This window comes from Chrysochloris asiatica, unplaced genomic scaffold (assembly GCF_000296735.1).
Source record: "Chrysochloris asiatica unplaced genomic scaffold, ChrAsi1.0 scaffold00219, whole genome shotgun sequence".
In the NCBI taxonomy this organism is placed as follows: Eukaryota; Metazoa; Chordata; class Mammalia; order Afrosoricida; family Chrysochloridae; genus Chrysochloris; species Chrysochloris asiatica.
Window position 1 is genome coordinate 2,495,718 of NW_006408737.1, and position 10,946 is coordinate 2,506,663.

Consider the following 10,946-nt stretch of genomic DNA (forward strand, 5'->3'; position numbering starts at 1 on the left):
GCTCTAGCATTTGTGACCCTGCCCGGGGACTTTTCGAGGTCTTGACGAGTCTCCTCAGACACCGACTTAGTGTTCGGGACAGGGCACGGGCTCCAGCTCCCCTAGTTCTTTGCGTTTTCCCTCGGGATGTGGGCGCTAGTTTGGGGTGCATGCGGGGTTTAGGGTGGTATTCACAGTCCTAGATGAGACAGGGCGCAGGACATTCCTACTCGTTGGAGTGGGCCGATCCAGGGGCGGAGCCGCTACACAGGGTGCTGGGGACCCCGGCAAGCGCTGAGGGGGCGGGGCCCGGAGGGGTGGGGCCTGTCTGGATCAGGTGACGGTGCGGCGGGCGGAGCGGCAGTGGCGAGGGGCGTCACTGGCGCCTAGGGTCTGGCGGGGCAGGAGAGCTGTTTGGACCTCGTAGTGGCTGCCATGGGGAGCTTGAAGGACGAGCTGCTCAAGGCCATCTGGCACGCCTTCACGGCGCTGGACCTGGATCGCAGCGGCAAAGTCTCCAAGTCTCAGCTCAAGGTGGGCGCTCCCAGCTGGGTCTGGCTGGCGGGCGGGACTGGCCAGAACGCAGTCGGGCCGCCTGCCCCGGGCGGAGGGGTAGATTCGGATTTGGCATTTTTTGCCTTCCTCTTGTTTTCGGACCAGGGTCTTAGTCCCCTTAGGGCCCGCCTTGAGTGGGGAGAGGAGAGAAGTGGGGTCCTTTGAAGGGCAAGCCAGGTTTCATGTAGGCTGGGGGGCTCCCCAAAACTTTTGCACATGAAGATTGAGGTGGGAAGCTCCCCTACAGAACCTTAAGCAGTTTCCTCCTTGCGCTGGGAGGGGGAGGGATGTGCCGTAGGAAGGTCCCAGGACAGAACCTTCTATAGCCCACACCCTCCATCAAGACCTCAAAATGTCTCGCAGTATCCTAGGCGCTGGGGCATTCAGCACAGGAAGAAATGTTCTAGACCCGACCTTAGGAGGACTTGGGCGGTGGGAACGTTTCCTGACTTGTGCAAACCTTCCCGCCTAGAGTCTTCAAGGTCTGGAACTGAAGGGTGTGCTGGTCCCCCAGAGACCTTAGTTCCGGGTGGGGAGCACTGATCTGTCTGGCACCTTGCAAAAGCTGCTGCTATTGCCCAGTCTTTAGTGTGGCCGCCAAGGACCCCAGCACTCAGTGAGCGTATTAGATCTAAATAAAGGTTTCATTGTAAATCGGGTAACCTTAAACAGAGAAAATGGCACTTCGCCAGGAGAAATTGGCCACTTCTTGAAAGCATAAGATAAGGAAATAGACAAGAGGAGTAGTTCATAGGCATTTTGGATCCGAATGTCTGATTTTTTTAAACCTCTTCTGGAAAGTAATTTTTGAAATCGAATTTGCTTTGTAGATTTTGTGCACTAATCAAGGGACCCTTGTGCTTACTGTTTTTTATGCCAGTGGGATTTAGCATTCCTTTCCTCCCCCTCCCCCTTTTTTTCCCAGCTGGAAGGGTACACAGATCATTCCTTTAATTTTTATTTTACATTTAAAAATTAATATACAATAAATTTGAATTTTTAGGTGTACAGTTTTGAATTTTAACACATAATCCATGTATATCCAAAAAAAAATAAACCAGTTTCGGTAGAGTCTGTTCAGACTCATGGAGAATCCATGCGCTGTAGAGTAGAACTGCACGCACGCCATAGGGTTTTCACGGCTGGTCTGTTGGAAGATTGCCAAGGCTGTCTTCCCAGATGCCTCTGGGTGGGTTCAAACCACTAGCGTTTTTTAGTAGTGCAGGTGCTGAATTGTTTGTACCACTTAGGTGCTTTACCCATGTATGTTCTTGATGTTAATTTGCCTGGGAGTTGGTTTCGACTCAGTGACCCTGTGTAGGGTTTCTAGGAGTGGCTGGTGAGTTTGAACCATCCACCTTGTGGTTAGTGGTCCAGTGCTTATCCTAAAGCACCAGTCCATGTATAGAGTCATATAATTACCTGACAATCAGGATACAGAAAGGTCCCAACACCCCAAAAAGCTCCATCATGTTGTCCTTTGTAGTTACATCCCCCCTTTACCCTTAATTGCTGCCAATTAGTGACCTGTTCTTAGTCTTTATGTTCTGTTAAATTAAATTGAGTGGTGTCTGACTTATAGCAACCCTGTATAGGGTTTTGAAGGAAAGGCTGGTGAGTTTGAACCACTGATCTTTCAGTTCATACCAACCTGTGGTCCAGTGCTTATCCTACAGCACCATACCAGGATTCCTTAGCCCCAATAGTTTTGCTTTTTCTAGAATGTTATACAAATGGAATTATATATTATGAGAATAAGTCAAAAAGTATTGGTATAAACTCATAGAAACCTTTATTAAACAAAAATAAAAATGTCAACATGTGAAGCTATTATTTCTCAACATATCGTTTATCTAGGTATGCACACTTCTGAAGGTGGTGTTTCTAACTAGACTCTAACCCTTCCCTGAAGAATTCTACACTCTTGGATGTACATCATTTAAAAATGTCAGTTTTGTCATCCTCAAGGAGCTCAAATCGTGTTTCTTTGAAAGGTTCTTTGAGTTTGGGGAGCAAAAAGAAGTTTGAAGGGTCAAGATCAGGGCTGTAGAGTGGCTTTGTTGTTGTTGTTGTTGCTGTCAAGTCGGTTCCAACCCGTAGCGACCCTGCATCGGGTTTCTGAGGAGTGGCTGATAGGCTTGAATCGCCTACCTTGCAGTTCAAACTGACTTTGCAGTCTAGCACATTAACCCACAGGATGGCGTAAGGTAGATCAACAAAATTCTAGGATAGCCTTTGTTACCATGGAAGAAAGAGCAGATGCATTGTTGTCATGATGGGGGGCAAAAAATTCCTTAGTTCAGCTTTCCTGGCCTTTTTCTCACTAATGCAACTTTCACTTTTCTTAAAACTTCTTCATAATAAGCCTTCTTAATTGTCCTGTTTGTTTCAAGAAAATCTATTTGGGATTTTGGGGTCTCAAAAGACAGTTGCCATAACCTTCTGAGTTGCTTCTCTGCTTTGAATTTAATTGGCTCAGCAGATCTCCTATGAAGTGACTATTTTGAGTGGACCTTATTCTCTGGATTGTATTTATAAATCCAAGACTTATCTCCAGTTAATGATTCATTCCATAAAATTATCTTCATTAACTTTGATCTTGTTTAAAAGACTGATGAAAAAATCAGCTCTTTGAGCTAGCTGATCTTGTGCAGGATCTGTTTTTTAATATCCTTTTTCTTAGAGGGCATCCTAAGGAGATGAAGACAATGTATTATTATGAGAACTTGTCTGCAGTCATCCTTTGATTACAGAGACATGTTTGAACACATTTTGTTTGGAATAAACCCGTGCACACATATGAGCTACAACCCTAGTAGCAATACTTTGACTTACCTCCTATATAAACTTTTGAGACTGGCTTCTTTTTTTAAAATGTTTTATTGTGAATTATGTGATAGTTTACATGGGAGAACATTAGCTTTACATTCATCCTATTGTATATCATTTCATTGCCATAGTTACAATCCCCTCTGTGCATCATCAACCAACCAAAGGATATATCCCACAAGCCTGCCCCTCGGTCGTCAACACACAGTCCCTCTCCCTCTCTGGGTCTAGGGTTCCCAGCCGCTCCATCTTTCCACATCATCATCTCTACCTCCATCTTTGGCGTCAGTGTTTCTCTGGGTAGGGTCTCACACTCTGCTCTTCTCCCTTTATGGTCCCAGGGGCCTCTGATCCTGGACTGAAAAGTCAACCACTCCCCTCCTTTTGCTACAAAACGTCCACCTTTACATTTCCAACCCTCATAATCAGTCCTGATAACAATTATTCACTATTGTATCACAAGAGACCTATCCGCATCTCCTTTCATCAGCCCTGCCTGGACAGATTGGATACTACTCATTGGAGATTCTACCTTCCTCCATGCCCTCTGGATCTAGGCTCCCTCTTGAAAGCTTGTAAGCCAGTCACTTCTTGCCTTTGTAGCCCTCCCCATTTTGGGTACCCAGTGTCCAAATTTCCCATTCCTGTCTACCCTGTGTACCAAGGGGTGGGAATGATCTTCGCTGTAAAGATTTGTTCCCTCTTTTGAGCTACTGCATCCATAGGTGTAGGTCAGGTTCATCAAATTGTATCAGATTGTTCTTTTTTTCCTCTTTCTTCTTCTAGTTGAGTTCTGATCATCCAGCCATTGAAGCCAGGTGAAGTGGGTATTATTTGCTAGTGTTGGTGTTCTTGTGCATATGCTCTCACATCTTACCAGCTGGACACTTCACTCTCCACTCTAGTCCTCTGTGGCTATGTCACTGACTCTGGACCCAGGAGTCCCCAGGTCTTGCCATACTGCTGGCCAATCAGGTCTCCTCCTGGGTTCATAGGAGTCTATTGAACTTGGTAGGACTTAACCTCACAGCTTCATTGCTGTGTTTCCATCACTTCCCCTTATCGGTAACCAACATGTTCACCAGTCAGAGCGCATGTCTGCTCGTGTATTCCCTTTGAGTCTTAGTCTTGGAAGGGGGTTTGCCCTGAGGGGACCTGTCCACTTGCCTTGATGTCTCCTGGGTGAGCAACTTGCTTGTTCTTGTAGTAGTCAGTCAGACTGCCATTATTGTTTTTTTATTTTTCATGTTGGTCTTTCAAGAAGTATCTTCTGTTCTTCTAGTCGCTCCAGGCTGGTCTTCTTGTCCTTTCAAGTGGAAATTTCTCACCTCAGAAGATTTTGGATGGGGTTCAGGATTCTACCTCTGGTCTTATGCAATGCAGAGGCTTTGCAGAAAGCCTTCTTCACTGGGCAAATTCTAGCCCCATTTTAGGTATTTCAAGCAGTTATAGGCAAAAGATGGATTTACAAGCTTTCTATGGTGATATTTCTGGCTATTCCTTTCTCTCCCCTTCAAGTGTCTATTTTATAATGGTATGCAAGGGAAACCAAGATTCAAAAGATTGCCAAGCATCTTAACATTATCTCCCCTTTTACCCATTCAAACCATGCCTCAATCCCTGTATCCCAGAGCCTTGTTGTTCTAAGGTTGTGCATACATCATTATTTACCTCTGTCCCACTTAGCCCATGCAAACCTGCCTAACTGTTCTCCCATCCCCCTCTCTCTTCTTGTGTATTGCCCCCCTCCCCAGCACTCAAACTATCCCGTGTCTATTCCCTACCCTGTGCTCCATCTTCCCTTCTGTCCTTCACCATACCCCCCATATCCCAGTAACCAGCAAAGAATCCCCATTCTCCTTTTAGTATGGGTTCTTTTTCTTAGTCTTTTACAATAGTGGTCCTATACAGTATTTCTCCTTTTGTGACTGACTAATTTCATTTATTTCAACATAATGTCCTCAAGGTTCATACATGTTATGTGGTGGCTTACAGCTTCCTTCTTGTTCTTCAGGGTAGCATAATATTCCATTGTGTGTATGTACCACAGTTTGTTTATCCATTCTTCAATTGCTGGCCACTTAGGCTGTCTTTGTCTTTTTGCTATTGTAAATAGTGCTGCTATGAACATTGGTGTGCATATATCTACTCATATTATGGCTCATATTTCTTGTGGGTAAATACCAAGTAGAAGAATAGCTGGATCATAAGGTATTTCTATTTCCAGCCTTCTGAGGAAGTGCCATATTGCTTTCCAGAGAGGCTGGACCATTTTACAATCTCACCAGCAATGCAAGGAGTGTCCCAGTCTCTCTACATCCTTGCCAGCACTTATTTGTCCTCTACTTTTTTGATCTTTGCTGTTATTGTTGGCGTGAGATGATATCTCATTGTTGTTTTTATTTATTTATTTAACTTTTTATTGTGAACTGAGTGAAAGTTTACCGAGAAGATCATCAGTTTTACATTCCACAAATCATTTGCTTTCACCTCAATAATTGCAGTCCCCCTCAGGCAACAACAGTTATACTACTTCCTCCCTGTAGTTCTTATTTACATCCCATCCTCCTCCCCATCCTTTCTCAACTTTGTCCTTAGGTAAATGTTGCTCTTTTAATATTGAATAACTGACCAATCTATAGTGAGCATACCTTAGTAGTGCTGTCTCCCCTATATACATATCTACTGCTTAGTTGAAAATTGGGCCACAAGGGTGAGTTCCATTTAAGACCTGAAGGGTAATTGATCTTTTTTAAAAAAATAATTTTGAAGTTTGTTCTGTGTTTTGTCCCACTGTATTTGGGACATTTAATGTGATCTTTTTCAGAGGAGCTGGTAGTCATAGCCACCAGGCACCATCTAATTCTGCTGGTCTCAGTTGTTGTGACTGATGTTCACTTTCTCCATTGGTCCATTGGACTAGTTGACTCCAAGCATCTTCAATTTCATCACTCATCTTTCTTCTGACGAAAGGTGCCCTGTGGCAGGAGATGCCCGGGGCTCATATGCGAGGCATCCCCAGCCGGCTTGGGGGGGTACCATCCATGGTGGCGGGCTGAGGAGGAAAATCTTGCCACTGCAAGGGGTTCTCTGGCTGCATTTTTGTTTTGATTTGCATCTCTCTAATGGCTAGTAATCAGGAACATTTCTTCATATGTTTGTTGGCATCTCTTCCTTGGTGAAGTGAGACTGGCTTCTTTTACTCAGCATGATGTCTTAGAGATTCATTCCTGTTGTTTCATGTATCAGTAATTCTTTTCTTTTAAATGCTAAATAAGAGTCCAGTATATGAATGTGCTATAGTTTCTCCATTCATGCTCAAAGAACATTTGTGCTATTTCCAGTTTTTGGTGATTTTGAATAGAACTGCAATACTTTTTACTTTTAACTTACCTATACCAATTATTGTATTTAAAGTGGGTTTCTTATAGCTAAGAGTCCTGGTAGCTCAGTGGGTTAACTGTTGGGCTGCTGATCAAAAGGTCAGTTGCTTAAACCCACCAGCTGGCTACTACTACTCCTTGGTAGAAAGGTGAAGCAATGTGCTTCAGTAAAGATTTACAGCCTCAGAAAGACTTACAGCCATTCTGCTCTCCCCTGTAGGGTGGTTCTGAGTCAGAATTGACTTGACAGCAAGGGTGTGTGTTTGGTTTTGGTTCTTGTAGATAACATGTGTTCCTGTTGTTAAGGGGCCTCGAGTTGGTTCCAACCCATAGCGACCCTGTATAGGGTTTCCCAGGTGCAGCTGGTGAGCTTAAACTACTGACCTTGCAGTTCAAAGGACCTTGCAGTCCAGCACATTAACACACAGCGCCATACCAGGACTCCATAAATAGCATGTGTTGTTGTTGTTGTTAAGTACTGTGGAGTGGATTCCATTAGCCCATAGCGCCACATAGTTGGATCTTTTTTTTTTTTTTAAGACCATTTACATTTAATATAATTACTAATATTGTTGGATTTATGACTACCATTTTATTCATTCATTTGTTTTTTGTTCCTTTGAATTATTTGAATATATTTAGTATTCTATTCAATATTGAATTTTTTACTTTATTTCTGTGATAGTTTTAGTGGTTGTTCTAAAGGTAATAATATGCATACCGAACTTTAAAAAATCTACTTAGAATTAATATTTTACCATTAAAAGGAATGTAGAAACCTTATTACCATATAAGTCCTTTTACCTTTTCTGTATGTTGTAGTTGTCATGTTTCTTAATTTGAGACATACCTGAAAACTCTATCAGACAATTTTTGTTTTCAACCATCATTCATATTTTAAAGAACTTAAGAAAAGAACGTTATTGTTAATTAAGTGCTGTCAAATTGATTCCCACCCATAGCGACTCTGTTTAGGGTTTTCAATGAGTAGCTTGTGAATTTCAACCACTGACCTTGCTCAAAGTCACAGTAATTGAGAAGCAGTTAGGGTTTCTGAGGAGCAGCTGATGATTTTGAATTACCAGACTTGCAGCTCGAACCAACCTTGTGGTCCAGTGCTTATACTTTAGTGCCATTCCAGGACTCAAGCTAAGTCTAATACTAAGCTTTTCAAACTTTTGAGCCAGTACATTTTTTCATTTTCTGTCTTGCCATTGGGGGTGCATGGTGACTCCATATGATAAGTTGTTGTTTTTAAGTGCCATCATTTCTGACACATAGCGACTCTGTATAGGGTGTCTGAGGAGTGGCTGGTGAGCTTGAACTGCCAACCTTGTGGTTCAGACTCACATTGCAGTCTAGTGTGCATCAACCCACATCACCACACCAGTACTGAACTTATCATAAACCTCAAGAATAGTAGTTCAAGCCCAACAGCTGCTCCATAGGAGAAAGATGAGACTTTCTGCTCCTGCAAAGATGTACAACCTGGGAAACTATATAGGATTGCTATAAATTGGAGTTTACTCAATGGCATTTAACAATTTGTCATTGGTGGTACAAATGAGATGTTCTATTACTTTTTTTTTTTAAGTTTTTGTGTGAATTGAGTGATAGTTTACATGGCAGAACATCGGTTTTACACTCATCCTATCGTATTTCGTTTCATTCTAATGGTTACAATCCCTTCCATGCATCATTATTCAACAGTATTTGCTTCTATTCCCTGTTTTTTTGAATATACACAAAAACACTCAGGAATATATAATTACTTAAACAATCAAAGGGCACACTCTGCAAGCCTGCCTCCTGGCCGTCAGCACACAGCCTTTCTCTGTCCAGGAGACTATAGTCCTCAGCTGCTCTATCTATGTCCTCATCTCTGTCTCCATCTCTGGTGTCATTGCTTCTCTGGGTGGGGTCCCACATTCTGCTCCTGCTCTTGTCTCTTGATGGTCCTAGGGTCCTCTGTTCCTGGACTGTAAGATTAACTACTCTTCCTTTTTGTTACAGAACTTCTACCTTTACAGTGTGACAGTCGCAATTAGTCATAATAACAGTTACTCACTATTGAATCATTAGTATCTTATCCCCATCTCCTTTTACCAGTCTAGACAAGATGAAAACTATTCAGTGAGGGTTCTACTTTCTGAAACTAAATTCCCTCTTGAAAACTTATAAGCCAGTCACTTCATGCCTTTATTTGCTCCGCCCCCCTCCCCCCCCCCCACTTCCAACCCATTTTAGGTAGCCAATGTCTAAGTTGCCTGTCCTTATCAGCCTTTGTACAGAGGGGATGGGAATGATCCTTGATATGAAGATTCCTTCCTTCTCAGTTGGTATTTTGAGCTGCTACATTCATAATTATAGAATAAGTTCCTCAAATTGTAGCAATTTACACTTGTTTTCCTTTATCAACATTTTTTATCTTCCTCTAGTTGAGTTCTGGTCATCAAGCCGTCGAAGGTAGGTCAAATGGGTACTATCTACAAGTTTGGGTGTTCTTGTGTATCTCCCCTCACTTTATATCAACTGGATGCTTCATTCTCAGCTCTAGCCCTCCGTGGCTATGTCCTTGTCCATGGGCTCAGGAGTTCCCATGTCTCACACTTCAGACCAACCTGCCCTTCCTCTTCTCTCTCTTATCTCCAGGTTGACAGGAGTCTATGGAATGTGGTTGAACTCAGTCCATATCTTCATTGCTGCCTTTCCCCCTCTTTCACTCACCAGTATACTGATGTGGTCGCCAGCAAGCTTACATGCCTGCTCATGTATTTTCCCTTTGAGTTTCAGTCTTGGAGGGGGGTTTATCTTGAAGGGACTTGATTGCTTGCCTTAATGGCTCCCCCATGTTTTATTAGTTTTGTTGCACTCTGCTAAAAGTTTTTTTTAAAAAAAATATTTGGTACAGTAACATATTTGTGTGACTGCATATTGGAAAGTGTTCAGAGGATTCTTAACAGCAGACTTGGCAAGAAATATTAAAACCCAACACACAGCTTTCACCGTCAAGATGTTAATAATGTAACTGTGCAATTGTGTTTTGTCTCTCCCTTATTTCTCCCTTGTCTTCCTAAGTGAAAAATGTTGGTGGTAATTCAGTTCTGTTATATTGCTAGTGGAAAATATTTTAAAATTTCTATTTAGTTTTTTTCTTTTTGGTATTTGATTCTGAAGTTTGATGTTTACTGATCTACTGGAGTAGAGTTTTTCCCTTAATTTGTCATTCATTCATTGTTGACACAATATCCTTTTTTATATATACTGTGTAGGGTACTGTGCTAATTTCATGAAATTAGGTTCTAAAGTGTTAATATCTCCTTGAAGGGAATGCCATATAATTTCGTATATTAAATAACAAATTATATGTACAAAACAAGGAGTAAAAATGTTGTTGCTGTATGTGTATTCTAAGATATTTTTATCGTTTGTCGTTTTGAATTATCCTAACAACTTTCGACACAATGAACGGATACATTCATTAAATGTGTAATGAGTTCGTCATGCTAAGGGTGAGATGGCAGTGAAACCCACCAAATCAAACTCACAGCCACTGAATTCAGTCCTACTCATAGAGACCATATAGGAAAGAGTAGAACAGCTCCTTACAGTTTCTGAGACTGTAAATCTTAATGGGAATAGACAGCTTCATCTCTTCCATGGCCTTGCAGTTAGCAACCCAACACTTAACCCACTGAGACACCAGGGCGCCTATAGCAGTGAAAAGGTGACGGGGTGAGGTGGTGATGGGGTGGGGTGGGTCAGGAGGGAAACAATGTGAATCTTTGCCTTCAAAGAGTTTAAATTTTGAGAACAAGCCACCATTAGATAAGGCATTCTACAAGAATGAAAATGTGTTGCTATTAGGATTCCAGCTCATTACATGCACGGCTTTATTACAAACAAAGCATGTTTATGCGTGTCTCTGCAATTAGTTGATGGCTACAGACAAATTCTCTCAGCAATACACTTGTCTTAGTGTCTATAGGGTATCTTAAAAAAAAAAGGATACTTTTTGAGCCATGGGACAAAATTATTTTGAGGTCAGAGCTACTATCAGATTTTTAATAAAAATCAAGAGAGCATCTTCCCAAATCATTGACGCTTTGTAACAAGTTTACAAGAATGTTTCATCACATACTACCACGAGGTTTTAGATGAGGCAAATGTTTTTTTTTTTTTTTTAAGGTTTTTATTGTG

At 42.0% G+C, this 10,946-nt stretch overlaps 1 protein-coding gene across 2 annotated transcripts in view; it reads left to right on the plus strand.

The window, feature by feature from the left end:
• Positions 1 to 314: 314 nt before the first annotated feature.
• The window catches only part of SWAP70 (SWAP switching B-cell complex 70kDa subunit), a 126,415-nt gene continuing 115,783 nt past the window's right edge, over positions 315 to 10,946 (plus strand). Inside the window, exon 1 of one of the 2 annotated variants that reach the window (XM_006873001.1) lies at positions 315 to 513. In XM_006873001.1, the coding sequence (XP_006873063.1) occupies positions 415 to 513 (99 nt within the window). In that variant the 5' untranslated portion in view covers positions 315 to 414. The remainder of the gene's footprint in view (positions 514 to 10,946) is intronic. The other variant, XM_006873000.1, reaches the window with a different exon arrangement.